This window comes from Zalophus californianus, chromosome 15 (assembly GCF_009762305.2).
Source record: "Zalophus californianus isolate mZalCal1 chromosome 15, mZalCal1.pri.v2, whole genome shotgun sequence".
NCBI lineage: Eukaryota > Metazoa > Chordata > Mammalia > Carnivora > Otariidae > Zalophus > Zalophus californianus.
Window position 1 is genome coordinate 3,549,002 of NC_045609.1, and position 22,810 is coordinate 3,571,811.

General features: G+C 38.8%; 1 protein-coding gene across 1 annotated transcript in view; it reads left to right on the plus strand.

The window, feature by feature from the left end:
- Positions 1-22,810, plus strand: part of PCDH15 (protocadherin related 15) — a 1,343,394-nt gene that overhangs the window by 969,322 nt on the left and 351,262 nt on the right. The window contains exons 12-13 of the mRNA XM_035724230.1: positions 6,379-6,491; positions 19,508-19,714. Of these exons, the coding sequence (XP_035580123.1) occupies positions 6,379-6,491; positions 19,508-19,714 (320 nt within the window). The remainder of the gene's footprint in view (positions 1-6,378; positions 6,492-19,507; positions 19,715-22,810) is intronic.

A 22,810-nucleotide genomic window follows, 5' to 3' on the forward strand; every position in this document is an offset into this window, starting at 1 on the left:
AGTACTGTCCCTCCCCATTGCAGTTCAATGCATGGGGGGGAGGGATTCCCTTCCTTACCATGTCTCCATCTCTCTTATTGTTCTCTTGCTGTTCACTCTCTTTAGCTGTTCAGTAGCTGTTCAGCCAGCCCTCAGTTCTTCAGGAGCAACTGTTCTTTTAATAGGTATAATTCAGTGTGTTCCATGGAGGAGGTGAGTTCAGGGTCTTCCTATGGCACCATCTTGAACTGGAACCAAGAAGCAACTTTTTCAGATGAATTAAGTATACTTTTGCTAAATGGAATGAATATCACATTTTTCTAAATGAGAAAATTAAGTTAATCTGTAGGGTCCTTAAACTTAGACATGCACTTCTGTTCTTGGAAAACATCTTTATACTTCAATAATAGCCTGGCATTTGCACAGTACTTAATATTCAGGGGTCATTTGAAGGTTTTCATTGAAAATCATCTGGAGATAAGTTGTATATCATAATTGCTTTTGTCTACCAAAGGAAGAGTTTCTTTCATCAGTAACATTTGACTGAGACTGATCATAAATTCCTATTTATCCACAATATCAAAACTTGGAGAATAGCCGTAAATTTCCTTAAGTTTCTATGGCAATCCAGTTTTCTATGATAAGAATTTTTTCACACACTGAGAATGATAGAATTAAGACACCACATACTTATTCATTTCATTTCTGACAAAATACTACCATAACCATCTTAGACTAACAACACTAACATGAACAATATTATTATCATAGACAGGGTTTTTTTGTTAATTTCTATTATTTTAGAGCTATGTTACACTGTGAATGTGAAATCAAGGTACAATCTTTTAAAGTTATCTGAGATGGTCCTTTTCTGTTTGTGTTTATGTCACCAACTGAATAAACATTTAGATTATTTTATTTTTATTTTTAACTGCCCTTATATTCAATGTCTTATATGATATGTAATATTTATATGACTCTAAAATAAAAAAAAACAAATTAATTTAATCTAGCTTCATTGCCTATTCCCTCAACATTCTGTCTCTCCCTCATATGTAACACTTTTTTAATGTTGTAGTTTATCATTTTATTAATATTCATATATACACATATGTATATATATTTCCTTTTATTTACATGTGTGTGTACTCCTCTTTCTTAAATGTTAGTAATACTAAATGCACTTTTCTCCAAGTTGTTTTTTCGCTAAATCTAACTGAATTTAACTCTACAGTAATACAGTAATGAGTAAAGATACTTATCATTCTTTTTTTTTTTTAAAGATTTTATTTAGTCATTTGACAGAGACACAGCGAGAGAGGGAACAAGCAGGGGGAGTGGGAGACGGAGAAGCAGGCTTCCCGCCGAGCAGGGAACCCGATGCGGGGCTCGATCCCAGGACCCTGGGATCATGACCTGCGCCAAAGGCAGATGCTTAACGACTGAGCCACCCAGGCGCCCCCTTATCATTCATTTTTGTCATTTCAATTATTATCCACTTGAGAATGCATCAGCATTTATTCAACCAGACCACTATTGAAGTATATGTAGGTGATTACTTATCTTTTATTATTAAAATGCAAAAATTCCTTGAAGTGGAATTTCTGGGTCAAAAATAAATGCTAATATGATTTTCTTCAATTTTTAATTGTGGTAAAACAAACATAACATACAGTTTACCATCTTAGCCATTTCTAAGTATACAGTTTAGTGATATTAAATTCATTCATAAGCTTGTGTGTCTAGAACTCTTTTCATTTTATAAAATTGAAATTCTATACCCATCAAGCAATAATTCCCTATTCTCCTCTTCTCCACAACCCCTAGAATACGTGATTCTACCTACTGTCTGTGATTGTAAGTATTTTATATAAGTAAAATCATGCAGTAATTGTCTTTTTTATGACTAGCTTATTTCATTTATCATATTGTCCTCAAGGTATGGCATATGTCACCCTTTCACTATCAATTTATTTGTGTCTTGGAATCTAAAGTGATTCTCTTGCAGACAGAATATAGTTGGATTATGTTTTTTTAATCCATTTGTCTATCTTTGAGTGGAGAGTTTAATTAATTTACATTTAAAGTCATTAGTGATAAGGAGGGACTTCTGTCATCTTGCCACTTGTTTTCCATATATGTTACAACCTTCTCATCCCTCATTTCCTTCAGTACTATCTTCTTTTGTGTTTTGTTGATTTTTTTGTAGAGTTTAAATTCCTTTCTCATTTCCTTTTGTGTATATGCTGTAATTGTTTTCTTTGTTTTCATCATGGGAATTATATTTGAATCCTAAAGTCATAGCACTCTAACTTGAATTTATGCCAGTTTAACTTTAATAACATACGAAACTCTGTTCCTTTCCAGCTCAATCCTCACGCTTTTAAGTGTAGCAAGTTTACATGTTTATACATTATGTGCCTGAAAACATAAACTAATAATTCTCCTAAATTTCTTAGTGTCTGAAGTTATGTAGAAACCGCAAAGTGGAGTTATAGACTTTTATTACTATAATACTAGCTTTTATAATTGCCCATATATTTACTTTCCTGAGATCTTTACTCCCCACTCTGCTTCAGGTTATAGCCTATTGTCCTTACTGGTCTAGTGGTAATGGACTCCTCAGCATTCATCTGGGAATGCCTTAATATTTCTGCCACTTTAGATGGACAGTTTTGTCAGATATAGGATTCTTTTTCGACATTTTGCTTTCCTTTAGCACTTTGAATATATAGGGCCACTCTCTTCTGGCCTCCAAGATTTCTGATAACAAAAAGGCTGATAATCTTATTGAGCATCCTTTGTATGCAATGAGTCCCTTCCCTCTAGCTACTTTCCAGATTCTCTCCTTGTCTTTGCCTTTTGAGTTAGATTATGAAGTGTTTTGGTGTGTCTTTAAATCCATCTTACCTGAATTTTATTGAGTTTTTTGGATCTCTATCTCTATCTCTTATCAAATTTTGGCAATTTTAAGATTTTTTTTTTTAAAACATTCTCTCTGCCTCTTTCTCTCTTTTCTCCTTTTGAGACCCCCACAATGTGTATGTTGGTCTTAATAGTACCCTACAGGTCAATTAGACACATTTCCCTTTTGTTTAATCTTTTCTTTTCTTTTCTGTTACTCAGACTCAATAATTTCTATTGCCCTATCTTCAGTTTATTGATTCCTTCTTCTGCCTGCTCAATCTGTCTTTGAATCTCTCTAGTAAACTTTTCATTTCAGTATTGTCATTTTCAGCTCCAGAATTTCTTATAGTTTCTTTTTAGGTTTTCTATCTCTTTATTAATATTACCATTTTGGTCATATATCAGTTTCTTGACTTTGTCTATACCTATTTTTAATTCCTTAAGCATCTTTAATACAGTTGTTTAACATCTTTATCTAGTACGTCATCAATCAGGTGTTTTTGAGGTGCAATTTCTGTTGATTTGGTCTCTTTTTTTTTCCCTTTGAATGGGCCATATCTTTCTGTTTTTATGTACACTCTATGTTGTTGAAAATTGGACATTTGATTCTAATAATGTAACTCTGGAAATCAGAATTTTTTACTTTCCCAGGGTTTACTGGTTTTTGTTTCTATTTTTGTTGATTGATTGATTGATTGATTTTTACAGTTGTATTCTGTCTCTGTGCTGAGGTCTAGTCTGAAGTGTAAATACTTAAGATCTCCTTAAGTAATTTCTGAGCTATGCCTTCCCCTGGGTATGCATGGTGACTTTCTAATTTCCCCTCATGTACAGTTGCTTTTGGATGTCCTCCTCTTTAATGCTGGGCTTCTAAGAGGGGGATAAAAAGAGAGAGAAAAATGAAGGGGGTAAAAGGGGTGCTGGCCCTTCAGAACTCCTGGAAATTAATTCAGCCTAAGTGGAGGAGCTTACAACAATGGGAACAATGGGTGTGGTGGTTGTGTGTGTGTGTGTGTGTGTGTGTGTGTGTGTGTGTGTGTGTGTGTGAGAGAGAGAGAGAGAGAGAGAGAGACAATAGTCACCTGCACTTCTGTGATGAGAAACATCAACCACCTGTGAGAGCACAGATGTCTGCTATTTGAAGGACACGGTCCATTTTGCCCAACCTTGCTCCCAGCATGTGTAGAAGATTCTCCAGAAACATAGGCCCAGCTCCCTGCCAAGTGGCAGAGAGTTGGGAGATAGGTAGCTGCTGCTGTGCTTAGAGCTGTAATTGGTAGAAATTATGTATTTTACTGTCCAGACCTTACTCTGAAATTTGGAAGACTTCAATAGACTCCAGAGTTTTAAAAGAGTTACATTAGAAAGATTTTGCCAATTGTTGTCTACATGAAGGCATAGATTCCTAATGCTTCCTGCCTTGCCATCTTCTTAGAATTCCCCAATACTCAGATCATTTTCATGGACTATGCCAAATTTCCCATCATAGGTTTTATAACACTCTTTCAATAATACCAGAAATGTCTGAAAGTTCTTGTTTCCTCACGGGCTCACTAATAGAGTATGGTGTCCACTTTGGGCCATTACTAATCTAACAAATAGGAAATGGAATCTCAGTTTAATCTCATAATTTGAATTTTTCTTCTTGTGTATAAAGGTGAGCATCTTTGTACTTGGTCAAGAGTCATTTCTCTCTCTTTCTATGAACTCTTTACATTCTGTAGCCCAATCTTTTTTAATGTATTGCTGATCTTTTTCTTTCCTAATTTGTAAATCTACATGTGTTAGCGATATGAACATTTTGTGTCTGTTGTTAATTGCAAATATTTTCCCTAGTTTGTCACTTGTGCTTTTACTTTGTTTAGTGTGTCTCGCCAAGCTATTTTGTAATGTCATCAAATTTATCTCTCTATTCCCTTATTGCCTCTTCATTTTGAGCCATAGTTAGGAGAGAGATGCCCACTCTCACGTTATAGTAGAATTCATCCATGTTTTCATCTCTTACTAGCACTTGTATTGTTTCGTTGTTTTTATATATGAATATACTCTCCATTTGGGATTTACTCTAGTATAAAAAATGGATGTAATTCTATAATTTCCGATATGGCTGTTCTATTTGATAAATGCTAGTATTCAAAAATCCATTTACCCTACTGTTTTGAGATGAATAGTTTATTATATGCTAAATTGACATGTGCAATTTTGACTATTTCTGGATTTTCAAGTCTATTTTACTGGCATACTTTTTTATTTCCCCTCACATAATACCCCAGGAGAGTTTCTCTTCTTGTCTCAGTGTTGAAGCAAAGGAAGAATAGAAATTAATCCATTTTTGCTTATGTCAGACTCTTGCAACCTCGATTTGAATGCAAGCTCTGTCTTACATTGTCTCTTTGGTCTTGGACAAATTATTAAATATCTTGAAGTTGCCAAGTCCTTCTCTGTAAAATGGGAATGATTTACAGACTTATTGATGATTATTTGCATAAAGCATTTAGTACACAATAAGCTTTAAGAATTGGAAGCCATAGTTATTTCATTATTATGGCTATTGTTGTGCCAAATGCATACATATGCTCTGGAGTTATACGATTTGACTTCTATTTATTCTTTACTTTGAGAAAAAGAATGTCACATCATACACAGAAAGATAATGCAACTGAAGGAAACTTCTGCAGGAAGAAATGTATTTCAACTCACTAAAATGCCTGTACTTAAAAAAATATCCTCTCTAGGGCACCTGGGTGGCTCAGTTGGTTAAGCGACTGCCTTCAGCTCAGGTCATGATGCTGGAGTCCTGGGATCGAGTCCCACATCGGGCTCCCTGCTCGGCGGGGAGTCTGCTTCTCCCTCTGACCCTCTTCCCTCTTGTGCTCTCTATCTCTCATTCTCTCTCTCTAATAAATAAATAAAATCTATTAAAAAATTTTTAAAAAATCCTCTCTAGGCATTAACAGTATCATCAGTATATTTTTATTTAATATGATTGATATAATTAGCTGGATTCTTGCCTTAAGAAAAATATTTGCCCAGCTGGAACAGAATATGTTCATTTTAATTTTCAAGCAGCTTGATATTTGGTACAAATTACTAGTCTTTGTTTATTACAAGTTATGGTGAAAGACCACGCAGGCTATAATTAAGATTTATGCACCATTAAAAACACAATTTTATACTTCAAAATTTGCTCTCCCTACACTTAATATCTCTTTGCATGTGATGAAGTTTCAAATTAATTAAAGAGCTCTCCTAATAAAAGATATTTGGAAAAGCACCCCAATAAAAAATACTCTCCATCTTCTTACTCATGAGCTAATTAATTGTATACCACATTTATTGTGTCTCCTTTCCCTAGACTGCATAATTTTGAAAGTTAATTTAGTAATGAAATTGTGATTCTGTTCCTCAGTAAGTGAAGGGAAATAGATATAGCACACACACATATATTACATATTGTTCTCAATTATGTGCTACAATCTCAATGCCTTTCAGGGACTCCTGAGGATTACCCACGATTTTTCCATATGCATCCTAGAACTGCAGAACTTAGTCTCCTGGAGCCAGTAAACAGAGACTTTCACCAGAAATTTGATTTGGTTATTAAGGTAAATTAAACTAATTTCTTATTTGTTTGCGTTTATAAACTGCTAATCAAAGAAATTTGCAGTGGCTATTATAGGCACTTTTATGTTACAAAAATTAAAATTAATATGACAACAATGTTTAAAAAAGTGAAGTGCAGCTATTTTAATACATTGTGTTGCCTTTCTTTAAGATAACTGTTTATATTATGACATGATTCAAATACTGCGTATTTTTATATGTAATAAATGCCCTGGCCAAATGTATATAATGCTACATAATATAACATTGCTACATTTTCTAACATTATTTTTTCCTGCTAAAAGGAATTAATTCTTGACCACAAAAGCTGCTCATGAATATATTTTAAATGTGCATAAATTTATGTATTTTTTATTTTAATATCATACTATGTTTTAAAATATTGTTTGTCTTTCTAACATAAAAAGAAAAGATCTGACCTGTCCAGAAATTCTTTCAATATATGTCTCATTATTTTCTTTATTTTGAAAAATGATCCTAGACTGGAAAAATTATCAAAACTAGGGGAATCCATTTGGTATTACAATTATAGTTAAATAATACCTACTGCATTGTAATAAAATCATTTAAGAGGTACTGTGGAAGCCGGGATGATCTGTCAATTAATTCTGATAGACTTTGCTGGGCAGGTAAGATTTGAGTGAGGAATAATGGCAATATATGGAGCAGAGACGCGGGTGGTAGAAGGGCACTCTAAGTAATACAACAGACCCGAGCAAGGACATGGAGTAAGTCTGGTGTGTATTATGACTTTCTCATAGCTACACAGACAGAACCATAGCTATAGAAATGTAGCCTGAGGGTATTTTTTTTTATTTAAAAGTGTTAAAGGAAGAGGAAGTATGATAAGGAAGTTTACCGAGCATGTCCAAGTTACTTAAGTACATTTTTCATTGAATTAGAGCCATAATCTTGGTAGGAAGCTCAGTGATACAAAGGTGGAAAGCAAAGCTCAGACAGGGTAAGGGACTGACTATTTCAGAGTTACCTCCCTGAGACACGGCAGCACTGAGATTCAGACTTAGGTTTATGTAAGCAAGAGTCATACTCTTTTCACTTCACCAAGATGCAATTGCTTAGAAATCGTTGTCTGGTTTAACTCTCTGTTGGTACAACTGCAAACAATAATGCAGAGACATACATTTAATTTTAGCTCAAATTAGGACATATTTTGTGAGCACCGATCCTGTTATATACATTACCAGATCCTGAGATTATTCGGTAGTCCCTTGTCCTTGGAGAACTTGTAGTCTCTAAGGGCAAAGAGTCCTACATGCTGATAAATCAAATACGTCACATCAACTGCTAATAGGAAGACAACTAAAAAGTGCTGGAAAAGTACAGAATCGGGACATATAAATTAATCTGGGGACTCCGGGAAGATGTTCTGGAGATTACCCCATGCTAAATATTGCTGTGTCAGAAGGTTTTGGCCAATGAATTGAAGTGGGAACTATGCTTGAAGAGCAGAAGAGCAGAAGTAAAAACTGGGAGGTGTGTTGCAGCTATGAACAGTTAATGGTGAAACAAGGTATAGGGCCAGACCAGGAGGAGAGCCTCATGTGAAACTGCTTTTTCCTTCAATTTTATTCAGTAGGGGTTTGGGAGTCATTCAACAAAGACAGACTCCTTTTACCATTTGTAGCAAATGGCCATGCACAAGATTTATCTTCTTGCACTGACTATTTTAATTATCACGGAACTATATAAAACTCAAAAATATGTATCCATTGTGTACTGTCAATCTCTGTGAAGCCCTGTGGGTCTGCTCTCTGTAGGGTCTAAGAAAACTGACAAAGCACTGTTACCAAACTGCCTCATTTCAACCCTGAAATCAGTTATTTCCCTTTATTATCAAAGTTAGTTGTCCTGGTATACCCAGGTACAATGAAACTCAGCCCATCAATTATAGAAACAAAAATCAATTAGAACAGGCCATAGATAATTTTTTTTTATGTTTTAATAACACTTTATATTATTAATGGAAGTTTTTACAGACATTATTAGATTCAAATTACTGTGTTTTGTGTGCAGTCGAGGGGATAATAAGCAAAGGTATCAATCTATAAGAATAATAATGTGCCACCTGCTTGAATAATAGCTGAATATTGTGGCTTTGTAGAGGGATCTGTTGAAGTGCTACTATCTGGCAGCTCTTTTAGTGAGTCTTTCAACTTCTTCCCTTTTTCTTATTTCAATAATGCTTCATTTTTCGTTGGCCATAAAAGTTTTTATTGGATTTGATCCCAATTTCTGTTTCGGGAGCTAAGAAAAAAAGAAAATGAAATGAAGTATTTTCTCCTAGACTTTGAAAATTCTGCTTTAGAAAGCTCTATGCACATTTAACAGCTGGGAAGCGTCATGGTTAAGAGATTTATCATCTTTCTTTCATCCATTTCAGCCAGGGATTTACTCAGGATACTGACAAAAATGTAAGAGTGAAATTAGGAAAACAAAACAGAGTAGTCCACCAACTTTAGAATATTAAAGAATTGAAATGAGTCCAATTAAAAGAAGAAAGGATGCTCCATTTCAAAACACTGTCCCAAATTTTCAATGATTGTAATCACTTAAGCATTCTTAAAATGAAATGCACATTTTGAATAAGAATCATATGCTTGGTTTGCCCAGGGTGGTTCATATTCGTGCCTGTTGTTTTTGTATAAGTATTTGTAATATCTCTTTCACTCTCAAAACTGCCCCAGTCTGGGTGAAAAGTTGCGTGAGCACCATAGTTACAAAGCAGAAAGCAACTAGGAGATAGAAATATGAAAGCATATTTTATTTTCTGTGTGATAATGAATCAGTTCACGCATGGAGTAGCTATCACAAAGCCCAGAAAATTCACTTTTATTATTTTAAGTGCAGTATTTGTTAAAAAAAATATTATTAGTTGATATATTTTTGATCTGGACACCTAATACAAATATCAAGTGGATAAATTATTAATAATTCAGTGTCTCGCAGTTGCTGAAGCATGACTTTTTTTTTTTTAAATCTTATTCCCGTGGATTAACAGCTAAAGCAAGGCTCACAGACATGATCACATCACGGTCTCTCTGATTTTTAGGTCGTTACCGCCGGCCTACCGACGCCATATTGCATGCAGGCTGAGCTGCAATCCCTTGTGTTTCCACACCACGGGCATATTAACCTAAGCCCTCAGCCGCCACCCTGCACGCTCTCTGTCCAGCCAGCCTGAAGCACTCGCCGTGCTCTCAATCTTCCATCTTCCCTCTGGCCTCCAGGCATCTGTGGGGGCTGCCCTGTCTCCTGAGTCACCCTTTCTTTTCTTACTGGGCACTCAGGCTCACACGGATGCCTCAGTGATTGGCATTAATGCTTCACTGATGTGTCAGAGGCTAAGATACTCACTCTGGAAAGAAGCTTGGAAGCTTCTCCCCGCATCCCGCTCGTCCCCATGGTGGCTCTAACTGCCCTACATTCAGTTTTCCTGTGTATTTCCTCTTAACCTTTACAGTAGGGTAAATGGTAATATATTTCTTTACGCTGTGGCCCAAGCCCTGACACCATCCATGTCGAGTGCACAGAAGGTGCTCAAGAAATATTTGTCGTAATAGTTTTCTCCAATCAAACTTATAGGGTAACTGGATTTGTGTACCTGCATCTTCACTGTATTTAAATACCTACCTTCGAAAGTGTGTGCATTTGGTACGACTTCATCTTGTCCGTCTGTCCAGAATAAAGATGCAGTAAACTTCTGAAATTCAGCCCCTGGAAAAAAAGGCCAGAGCCAGGTGAAGGCAGAGGTTAAAGCTGTTTATGACTATACTGAACAAACAAACACTCCTTCTAAAAAAAAAAAAGATAAATTTTGACGTAGATACTGAGCCACGGAATTGAAACTGGGCAGCTTGAATATCATTGCTGATGTGATGGTGATCCTGGCGAGGTATTTTCCTCGAGGTCAGAGAGAACAGCTAGCATCCTCATGGATTTCCAGTGCCACAACCCCAGAGAGTGCTTGGCCTCTATGTGAACGGTGACATCAAGGATACTTTACTTCACAGAGACTCAGTGGAACACTAAGAGCTGCTGTGTTTAAGGCTTACGGTGTTTGCCGGTTTTCAGTTTGCCAAGTCCTTGGGGTGCTTACGGGTTGCCTGACACTTCACTTGGTGTAGGAGAGACGGAAATGCATGAAAGCTCTGTGTGGAGGAAGTTGCCAGTGTGGAAAGGACGCTTTTAGACTTATTTCCCTCCTGATGTCCACATCGGAATTTCCGGTTACCAGTCCTAGCATTATGGACTTGTGGCACGTTAAGAATGCAGCAAACTCAGGGCACCCGGGTGGCTCAGTCAGTGAAGCGTCTGCCTTCGGCTCAGGTCATGATCCCAGGGTCCTGGGATCAAGTCCTGCATCAGGTTCCTTGCTCAGCGGAGAGCCTGCTTCTCCTTCTGTCCGCCGCTCCCCTTGCTGTGACCTCTGTCTCTCTCTCAATATCTGTCAGATAAATAAAGCCTATAAAAACGAATGCAGCAAACTCTACACCTTTTAAAATCTGAAAGCTTCTACTCCTGCTTTTCTCTTTGCATCAACACCATGCAATCGGCCAGTCACCCGAGCCAGGAGTGCCAGTTCCCCAGGTACCTGCTCCCGCACGGCCCTGTGCGGTCCTTAACAGGTCCTCTTCACGTAGCCCGGGAGTTTCTCCTACACGTCCCCCTGCCCTTGGCAGTCCTCTAGTCCCCATCACGGGCCACCATCTCACGCAGGCGGCCTCTCAAACATAAGCCGCTTCTCCTCACATCCTCCCTGTGTCCCCATGTTGCCGACAGAGTGTGCCTAAAACGAAACGGGGCCATGCCGCTCCATGCTGCCTTCAAGACACTGGACCATTTACCCGCCACATGGATTTCCCATGGAAACTTGGTTGATCTGAAAGATCATGGGTGCCAGGAGCCGATAGATGGGGCTGCAGGTCACAGACCATCAGGCATCACGTCTCAAAATACAAAGGGTGGCATCTCCCATGAAGATGAAACAACTATCAAAATCAGTCAAGTCCGCTAAGGAGACTGTGAAGTGCAAGTTACTGTTCTTTCTGCTGTCAGTCTATCCAAAAAGAGAGAGATTAAAGAGGAGGGAAGAAAGGCATGCATCCTCCCTTTAGGAAAGATTGAGTAGGAACCTCCAGCGAGCCGGGGTCAGGACAGAAACTCAGAGCTGATGTTTCCATCCACAGCAGGCAAGATGAATGTTCTGGTTGGAAATATTCTAGCCACGTTTTCTCTCCCTGTCCTCATGGATTCCTGCTTCAAGAACGAGACACAGACGTGCCCCAGATCTCCGTTCAGCAGGTCATCAGAGAATAAACTCTGTCTGCTCTCCTAGCAGAATCTCTAAGGTGAGGAAGTTCGAGTCCGTTAAGAGCCAAAGTCCTTGATCCATTTTAGAGAAATTATCCCACAGAAATTTCAGGCATTAGTGCTTATTAATAACGGAATAACAATCTCTCCATGGATTTCTTAATGAATAATGCACTTTCAGAAACCCATCAACACATCTGATACACGCTCTTTTATTTTTTGTTCCTTTTTTTTTTTTTAATTTAGCCGATTAACACATAAACCATTATTTTTGTTTCCTCAAAACAACACTGCATACTTGTATATCCTCCCAGCGGTCCACATCTCTAAAAATTCTCAGGACGAGGCTGAATGAATTGACTAATCTGTCAATTATAGAAATTAATAAAAGCAAAGAACATATCGTGTCTTCTTGTCTCACGTTGTTATTCATCCAGCTGAGTTGGAAGAGAAATGGAATATAGCAGTTGAATATTGCAGCTCTCCAAACACGCAAGCTGACGACAGACACACAGAGGTGATATTTTAGTTGGCTTCCTTCCTTCCTTACAAGGTGACCTGCAGCTGCTTGGAAGAAGAAAAGCAATTTATCCATTCTGCTCACAGTGTCTTGATTTTGGCAAGGCCCTACTGTCTGCAAAGGTCATCGTAGGAGTACAACAGCAAGTCCAAATATTGTAAAACGTTCAATTGGAGCCACTTTCTGAGCAGGCCTTACCGTCCATCCCTCCCCACTACACCCCTTCACGTGCGTCAACTCTCGCCACCCTCCTGCACAACCATCCCCGAGGGGTCTTCATAAGCCTCTTGGTTGTTGCGTGGAAAATTTAGATATACTCTAACAACTTGTAAGCTAGATAGGTCTGCTGACTATTTTTTCTCAAGAATAAGCTGGTACATAGGAGAAACACTAAACTCTCACTCTCTCTAGCTTCCAGGCTCTGAAAAATAACCCACTTGGAGATCAGGGTTTTGGTGGGTTTTGTTTTTTGTTTTTTTTTTTTTTTGTTTTTTGTTTTTTGTTTGGATACTGATGGTTTTTTTTGGAAATTCAGATATTCCAGGATGGACTTTTCCAGGCCACTAATTCATATAAAGTACTTCAATGGGGTTTTCCCTTGGTTGAGAGCCAACTCAGTGGGAACGGGATCAGAAACCTGAATGGGCCTTTCCTGGTTGGGGAGGCAGATGGCAGGGCAAAGTAAGGGAGATAAAACAGAGGTATTCCAGAATAAAGTGACTTCTTCATCACCATCATAATTCTGTCTCTGGCTGGCCTCGCTCTTTATAGCCAAGATGATTCCCATGTTCAAAACACCAGCCGAAGAACCTGACATATCTGTGATAAGCAGGGGTTTTATGAGCCTATGTCTTCCCCAGAGCGACTGGGTTTTTCTTCTTTAAATCATTCAAAATTGCTTTAGTCATTCTGGTGTCAGTTCTTATCTCAAACACTAAGCAAAGAGAAAGATTTTTATTATTGAAAGATATAATGGAACTTTGAAGATTTGATGCAATAAATTATAAACAGAAAGGGCATATTCTTCAAGTGAGGATAAAATATACTTCACTTTATTAAAAGTATTCCCTTGGTGGGAAGTGTATCAGTATGATTGGTTGTCATATTATGAACCCTTGTTGGGTGCGTGTTGTCTACATTCTCTCTGAAGACATTTTTTTCTTTTTTGTCAAATAGAAAATTTATTTATTTCCAACCAAGAATGTACTTCTTTGCTGTACTTATGATATTACAAACAAACCAGTTGTGTGATATACATGCCGATTTTTTGTATTTTATCTGATAAATTATGGTATGGTTCTGTAAGTTCTTAAATATTTTTGGTCCCTGTTACAAGTGCCCTTGCTGTCAAAATCTTTAGGCATCTTTAATTTGTTAGAGTATTAAAGGTTAAATAAAGAACATTTCTGTAGGTTTCAGGCACTATAATTTTATAAGAAGGGCCAAGAAGCAATGGAATATACTTATATTTAATTATTAGTTAGAAATATTAATATAATCCTTAACCCAGGGAACAGAGGGTTGCCACAGCCATCTCTCCTGAAGACATCTCAAAAGAAAAATGTACGCATGTAGAAAGGAAATGTAACCTATTGTCCGTTACTAGGGCTTTGACCTCAAATCCCTTGTAGTGCTTTAGTGAGCTGAGCAGGATCCTAGAGAGAGCTCCCTCAAAGAAGTGAGGTCCCTGCACTTTCATTTCCAACTGTTCGGTCCAACTGAAATTTAAAACTTTGCTTAAAGGTGAAAAACTAACAATTACTTGTACGTGAGGCTAGAGCAGTATTGGCCTACGCTGTAAGAGCTACCTAGGAGCCGGAGCCTGAGCCAGAGAAGAAGAAATACCAGGCCTAACTGGTTCCCAGACGGCTTCTGGCTGGCCATACCATGATCATGGGATGCGCTCATTTCTGCAAGGCAGATTTCAGGGCTCCCCCCACTGAATCAAGATGCCCACGTGTCTTTCAGGGCATTAAAGTGGAGAGTCCACCATGTATTAATGTCACTTGGAACCCAGTAAGGCAGGTAACATTAAAATAATAATTAAGGAAACACAAATAAATAGCTATCAGAAAGCCTGACTGAGCCCCCAAGAATGTGCCTTAACAGGGACCTCACGTGAGACATGGAGGCATCAGATGAGAAGGGCTTTAGAAACTGCAGTGTTTGAGAGACACTGATGGAAAGTACAGAAGGTGGGGTCTACTTCTGGAGCCTGCCTTTAATGAAACAATGGATTGGAAGAGGCAAGCATCTGTAATGTTTAAATATCCTTATAATGTTGGCTGTTCCGGTCACTTCCTAGATCACACTTTATTAAGCTGCATCATTTGCCCTTGAGTGGCCATAAATTAGTTTACTCGTTCATTGTGGTGGGAGGAGGGGTAGCCTACATGCACATTTTGGGAGAGCAAGTGTATAGCAGATTTTAGTAAACTTTTTATTGAAAACTGTCCCTCTTGATGGGTTTTCACAACCTGAGGCACCCAGATATACAAAAAAAAAAAAAAAAAAAAAGATATTAGGAACACCCAGATGTCCCACCACCCTCTCCTGGCCACTACCCCTCACACACCCAAAGATCCCAGCTGGATGATTGTAACAACATAAATTACTTTTGTCTGTTTCAAATTGTTTTCTTTTTAAGATCGTATTTATTAATTTATTTGAGATAGAGAGCACACTCTTTGAGAGAAGCAGAAGGAGAGGGACAAGCAGACTCCCCGCTAAGCACAGAGGCCGATGTGGGGCTCGATCTCACGACCCTGAGATCATGACCTGAGCCGAAATCAAGAGTCAGGCACTCAACCAGTTGAGCCACCCAGGCAGTGCTTAAATTGTTTTTATGATCACATTGAAGTATCATATCTTGTATCAGAATCATAATAGTGTTATGCACCTTTTGTTTTGTTTGTTTTTTACTGTGGCTAACCTCTGAGGTATACCTGGCACAACCATACACTTTCCACTTGTGAAAGAATTCAATAACAATGTGTTGTCAAGGAAATGTTCAGACTTTCATAAGCATTTGCTTTCCAATAAAAGTCCAAGTCATTCTTGTTTGAATCCCGAGGCAGGCGTGTCTCAGTGCCTGGCTCTTGGAAAGGTGTAAACTAGTAAGATTGTTGATGCTAACAGATAAATTAATTGGTTGAAAATGTGAGTAAATAGATTTTAATAATCTAAATCAGTTAGGAAAAAGTATAATTCCTAATCAAAAAAAGAAAATGGAAGTATAAATTGAGCCGTCCAGCAAAATTCTCCAAAGCAAACCCTCTTCCTCAGGTCGACTTGCAAGTTGCATTCAGCAGTGGGGATGAGGGGTGCGTGAAGCCCGGGCAGCATGGGCGTGCCTGGTTTCAGAGTCAGCCTCCTCCTGCTGCAAATAAGCAGCCTGTGCTTATCTGGGAGAGGCAGGCTTGAGGAATGACATCCTGTGTCGCCTGAAGGCTTGACTGAAGAGGAGCGTGGGGTCCAGGCGAGGGACAGAGCCCACGGAGTGAGAAGGACAGGAGCATGATGGAAGCCTGGGAGAAATGGAAGTCCTTGAAGGCTTTGGTGGAAGAAGGGACCCAATCGGGCTATTCTTTCATGAAAGCCTGGCTCCGGTTATCGGCGTGGGCTACTGGCCAGCGTGGACACTGACAGAGAAGTTAAAATGATCAGGGGACAGATGGTGGTAGTGGGATCAGGGTGGTAACCAGGGAGGAGGTGAGAAGTAGTTAGATCCTGCTTATATTTTATATTTTGGGTGTGACAAGTGCATCTTACAGGTGCACGACAAAGATCTCCTGACTGCCTAGGAGAAAATGATCTCTTTCTTCTTTCCTAGAATTCATTTATATGTCTTGATCATCTCCCCCACTTTCCCTTCTCCCCTAAATCCTTCTATCTACTTCAAAGGGTTCATATTAGAGACGGTGGGATTTGTGAAGTTGCTTGCCACCCACCAGCCAGAAAAGTTATTCTGGGTTCTCAGTCCTTGGGTATAGCGAGCGAAGGGATTATCAACACCTCCTTGTTTTATTATTGAAAATGGAGTAGTTTGTCTCTTTCAGTGTTTTGCCCTCCAGAGTAACTAAATAGTGCATTTTTCTTATACTTCTGCTCTCTTGGCTTTTAGTGTCATTACTGAAAATGGGACTCATGCCCAGAAATTCTCTAAACAAAATCTGACTTTTAAATACAATGTTTAACTTGTAACTACAGACTCTGTAGATATAAATAAAGTTATCTTTGTGGGATGAAGTAATTTTTTAAAAACGCCACCTTGTTTCACTTGACCTGCTTTTTTGTGCTTTTCATCTCATTTACCACTCATTACAGGGGAACAGAATAAGTCAGATTTTTGAGAATTCCTATTTATATTGTTTAGAAGAAGAGAGGATTGGATGACAGGTTTGATGCATGGTCTTACTGCAAAGTGTAATAGTATTAATTTGTGTTAAGTGCCATATTTTACCTCTAATCTGGAGTATCTATGTTATTAATATTCTTTCCTGCCACTAATTTCTTCTATCCGTCTTATATTTGTATATTCATGTGCATTCTCTGAGTTGGAGAAACATGGGGTGAATTTCCCTGTGTACTCTCTCATAAACCTAGACACATGAGTTTGGGTGCTTGTCTGTCTGTTACTTACATGTGATGTGGCCTTGAACTTAAAACTCATCCTTCTGCTTCTTCACCAACACAAAAGAATATGTTTTTGCATTTAGAGAAGGATATACAAAATAGGGTAGGGGTTAAGAATGTGGACCTTGAAGACAGATACCTGGTTAGCACCCCTGAAACACTGAAATCGGATGAAGTATGTAATAGCAATCCAAACATATCAACCCTATTAACAAACTAATGCGGGGGTTAAAACAGAATTTCACATGTTACATTTAAAGATATGCAGACTTAGATTGTTCCCATAGATCTAATTTGAGTTTTATTTCCTTTTCATTGGACTACTTTGTTTTCATCATGCAGATAATACATGTTTTTCCTAGCTTCACAGCTGGCAGTAAAAATTAACAACCTATGAGCTGAATGTAAAACATAAACTTCTTTCACTGTGATAAAATTTGGCTTTTTGTTTTCCTCTCTCCATCCACAAATTGTGTGTTGGTGTGTGTTTACTGGGACCCGGGCGGCGGGGGGCAGCTGGTAGAGAACAAACAATAGACTTTGTGACTTTTCATGACATCACTAGTATGTCCATATGGATAGGACATAATGGCTTTGGGGATAATTAGCTACAAAATAAAGGGAGAGAGAAAAGGTCCTGTTCAGAATGACTTGCATGTATGAACGGCTCCTGCTTTAATCAGATCACAGCTGCTGGATCGGAACCCCATACAGACCAATTGGTTTCATCCAGTATAAAAGCGATGTTGTATGGTCATAGACTGTACCTCTCACCCTGATCAGCTGTGTTCAGGGAGCCCTCTGGGTGTTGCAGAGGGGGGACTCCTAGAAGAGCATCCATGGCTCAGCACAAATTAATCACAACCACTGGATGCAGAAGGAGCCACCCATAGTGTCAGCAGCACATATGGCTACGTGTGAAAAGAATACATAATTCCAGAAAAGGCTACACATTATTTCAGGATTGTTGTCCTCGGTGTGAAGCGGAGCTTATGAATATTTTACTCCATGGAACACTCTGGCGGTCTGTTCCCAAAGAAAATTCAAAAGCATAAAATAAATGATATAACATTATAGAGGGAACCTAATGCATTGAATTAGAGTTATCAAAATATTAAAGAAAAACAAAAATAGGTAGTTTTGTCAATGCTTTAAATAACATAATGTTACAGTGAGTTTATTAATTACCGTAATTTCAAATTAGTAGTTAGCATAAATGATACTTCAAAATATCTTCAATCTTAATAATAATATGAAGGGAAAAAATATTGTGATTTTTCTTGGTTCAGAGTTACCAGCACAGCCAACATCACTATGATTTGTTACTTACCGTCTTAGTTGATGAAAATGCTAAATTACAATTGGAGGAAAGTGCACAATTATCTTCTAGAAGGCCCAGGTTCTTGCCTCTGGATAGAAATAGCAGAGGTATCTATCTGAACTACTTATAAATTTTCATGGCCAAAATGTTATTTCATCCAGGAAAGCACTCCAGGATTTAATATAAAATATTTAACTTTCACTTGGAGTTAATTTCAAAATACAACTATTGCAATAATGGGGAAAACTTATCAATAAAAATTGACAGCAGCGACTTTGAATCTATTTTATTAGATGTACATTCTATTGAGTTGTGTCCAGGTTTCTCCTAACATTTGGAGGAAATTTTCTAGAAGTCAGTTGTGATGGAATCTTCCCTTAAATAAAACTTTTGGATTGCTATAGAGTAAGACATTTTCTTAATACAACAGAAAGTCAAGGGTTGGTGTTTCCCCAAGTCCCAACATGGCCATGTGGTCATGGAAAGAAAATTTATTGGGAATATAAATTGTCATCAATTTTTTAAACTGAAGAGAAAAAAACAGGAAAACAAATGTATTTCTAGGAAATGAATATTAATCTTATTTGAATAACATATGCAATTAAATAACACTTGAAATTCTACAGCTATACTAAAAGTATTTCATTGAAATCATCTCTGGCCCTTAAAATACGCTTTTGAGGACTTTCCATGGGCAGAAATGCAACCTTAATCTATTAATTTTATATGGAAATATGCATTATTTGGGGATTTGATCATTCATGTGGAGCAAGAAGACACAGAAGAGAATAAATATAATACTTTATGAATCTTTCTTCGTGTACTTACATATTTTATCAACAGTTTACCAAATACCTTTGTTTCTTGGTTTTCTAACTGTATGAAAGCACAGTTATCTCTTCTAACAACATTCAGTGGCAAATACAGTAACTCACTGCAGTGACTATTAATATGTTTTTTTTTTTTTTTGGAATATACGCTGAGTTTTAGGACAGGAGACCAAAAAGGTGATGAAGACTCTCTGGACTTTCTCTTCCTCATTTATGCTTTCTAAGGGCCCCGAGCCCCTCAACTCTAAAGCATTTCTTCTTTCTGTAATGACATGAGTTCAAAAGAGAATCCTCATAAATAGTACGAAAAGTGATCCGATAACATGTAACTTTTTAACCTTTTTAAAAATTCTTTTCTAGGCTGAACAGGACAATGGCCATCCCCTTCCTGCCTTCGCCAGTCTCCATATTGAAATCCTGGATGAAAACAATCAGAGTCCGTATTTCACGATGCCCAGTTACCAAGGCTATATCCTGGAATCCGCCCCAGTGGGAGCAACCATCTCTGACAGTCTGAATTTGACCTCCCCTCTGAGGATTGTGGCTCTGGACAAGGATATAGAAGATGTAAGTTCAATATAAATGTTGTCCTTGTTTGGTTAACACGTTATATTTATGTCAACAGGAACTTTTACAAAGACCTAGTGACAGGAGGTGTGGAATAGAGAACAGAGTCCTTGTGAATAAGAGTCTTATAAATGAGAATCTTAGTGTTGTAATTTCATTTCACAGCAAGAATACTATAAAAAAAAAGAACATGTTTGAATTCGGCGACCATTTTTTTTTTCAGTTTACAGATACCAGGTATAGGGAAGAAAACGAATGTTTCATTTATAGTTTGCTAAACCCCCAGGACGATCTCTTTTATTGATAATGGGTTAAAAACTGTTTATACAGTTGCTGATAGGGAACGCTCATGACATTACACAATGAGTCTACGAAAACATGAAGGCAGCCCTGGAGTATGATTTGGGGGACTTTTCGGATGCTATGTTATTTGGGGGCGGTGGACCTGCTCCCACTTCTGCTGGTGGCTGTGCTGATGCTCAGACCGTCCACTCAACACATCGCTGCCTGTGGTGGTGGTGATGCGGACGCCGGCTCACACAGTGGAAAACCGTCCAGGCTGGGCGTGTCAGCCTACTTGACCTCCTCAGTCCCTCTCTGGCTATGAAAAGCGGAAAGAAAATCTTAATCACCATACATTACATCATTAGTTTTTGGTGCAGTGTTCCATGATTCATTGTTTGTGCATAACACCCAGTGCTCCATGCAGAACGTGCACTCCTCAATACCCATCACCAGGCTAACCCATCCCCCCACCCCCCTCCCCTCTAGAACCCTCAGTTTGTTTTTCAGCGTCCATCATCTCTCCTGGCTCATCTCCCCCTCTGACTTACTCCCCTTCATTCTTCCTCTCCTGCTATCTTCTTCTTTTTCTTTTTTCTTAAAATATGTTGTGTTATTTGTTTCAGAAGTACAGATCTGTGATTCAACAGTCTTGCACAATTCACAGCGCTCACCGTAGCACATACCCTCCCCAATGTCTATCACCCAGCCACCCCATCCCTCCCACCCCCCACCACTCCAGCAACCCTCAGTTTGTACCTGAGATTAAGAATTCCTCATATCGGGGCGCCTGGGTGGCTCAGTTGGTTAAGCGACTGCCTTCGGCTCAGGTCATGATCCTGGAGTCCCGGGATTGAGTCCCACATCGGGCTCCCTGCTTGGCGGGGAGTCTGCTTCTCCCTCTGACCCTCTTCCCTCTCGTGCTTTCTATCTCTCATTCTCTCTCTCTCTGAAATAAATAAATAAAATTTAAAAAATTTAAAAAAAAAAAAAAAAGAATTCCTCATATCAGTGAGGTCATATGATACATGTCTTTCTCTGATTGACTTATTTCACTCAACATAACACCCTCCAGTTCCATCCACATCGTTGCAAATGGCAAGATCTCATTCCTTTTGATGGCTGCATAATATTCCATTGTGTATATATACCACTGCTTCTTTATCCATTCATCTGTCGATGGGCATCTTGGCTCTTTCCACAGTTTGGCTATTGTGGACATTGCTGCTATAAACATTGGGGTACACGTACCCCTTCGGATCCCTACATTTGTATCTTTGGGGTAAATACCCAGTAGTGCAATTGCTGGATCGAATGGTAGCCCTAATTTCAACTGTTTGAGGAACCTCCATACTGTTTTCCAGAGGGGTTGCACCAGCTTGCATTCCCACCAACAGTGTAGGAGGGTTAAGCGGAAAGAAAAATCTATACCAGGCCAGCCAGAGCCCTTCCAGGAAAGGAAAAATGAGGAATTATAGCTGGAAGGCTTTGGCACCGTGTATTAAAGAAGTGGGAAGGACTTTGGAGACAGCTGAGTTTGCTGGCATCATGGCGGAAACCTCTCACCAGTGAGAGAGAAGGGACAGAAGATACCTGTTGGGGTCCTGTTGTTTAGGTTATAAGATCCCCAAGCCTTTGCTGAACTCTAAAAGATTTTCCTTCGATTCCATGACCTACCATCATAATTCCCCACATTTTTTTTTTAAACATACGTTGAGTTGGATTTGTCTCTTGCAATGTGGGAAGTCCTAACTAGCACTCTCTCCTCTCCCGTGGTGCTGTCAGGTAAGACTTCCCGTGAGGATGGAGATGTTCTGCAGCTGGGCTGTCCGCTCCCGGAGCCACAAGCGCTGTGTGGCTCTGCAGCGTTGGACGGGACACTAGCCTGAGAACCCGATTCTAATGTTTTGGTTAATTAATTTAAGTGTAAGTCATCCCCTGTCACTAATTGGACAGCACAGCAGTGAAGTATCCCCCAAGTCTCCTTCCATGGAGCTTTGTCATCCGTCTAGTAAATGAAGAGGGAATTTTCCAAGTTTTTTTTTTCTTTTTCCTCTTTCCGGAAAAAGCATGTAACACTCTGCAGAGGATGTGACAACTCCGTGTGCACACTCCTCTTTCCAGATGTCGTTATGCCTCCCGGTGCTTTCTCTTCTCTCATCCACCGTTCCTGTCTTTCTTAGTCTCTGCTCTTCCATCTCATCATGTTTTACACAGTAGCTATCATTGAGTTCTTGGTGCCTGCCAGACAATATAGGAATTGCTTTATCTTGCATTAATTCCCTTAAATCTCACAGCAAACATAGTAGATGCAATTTCCCATATTGCAAAAGGGGAGGTGGAAGCTATTTTAAATGCCTAATGTGATCCCAGAGTTCATAAATGGTGGAGATGGTCCTTGAGCCAAGGTCTATGGGAACCAAGTCCCTGATTTTCAGCATCAAACTCAAAAGCCACTATCTATTTGCTACGGTCTGGCTCTAACCTGAATATGATAACAGCTGATGAATGCTACAGACTTTTTTCCAGAAAAGTGCATATACCTGCACAATTTCCCACCCCAGCTTAGGGAGTTAAGGATCCCCTGAATGTCTTCATTTAGTGAATCCTCGCTAGAAAATTCAGAGCCACCTTAATACGTTTTTTATAGGCTAAGCTACTATCATTTGTAGGGCTAGTGGATGTCCTGTAAATTTTGGTGTGGATTTTCTTTCATTTTTAAATTGGAATGCATAATCATACTTGTAGCAGTGACCAGTGAATTTGGAAAATTATAATGGTTTATGTCAGACCTTCTTGAACACAGTGGTGAGC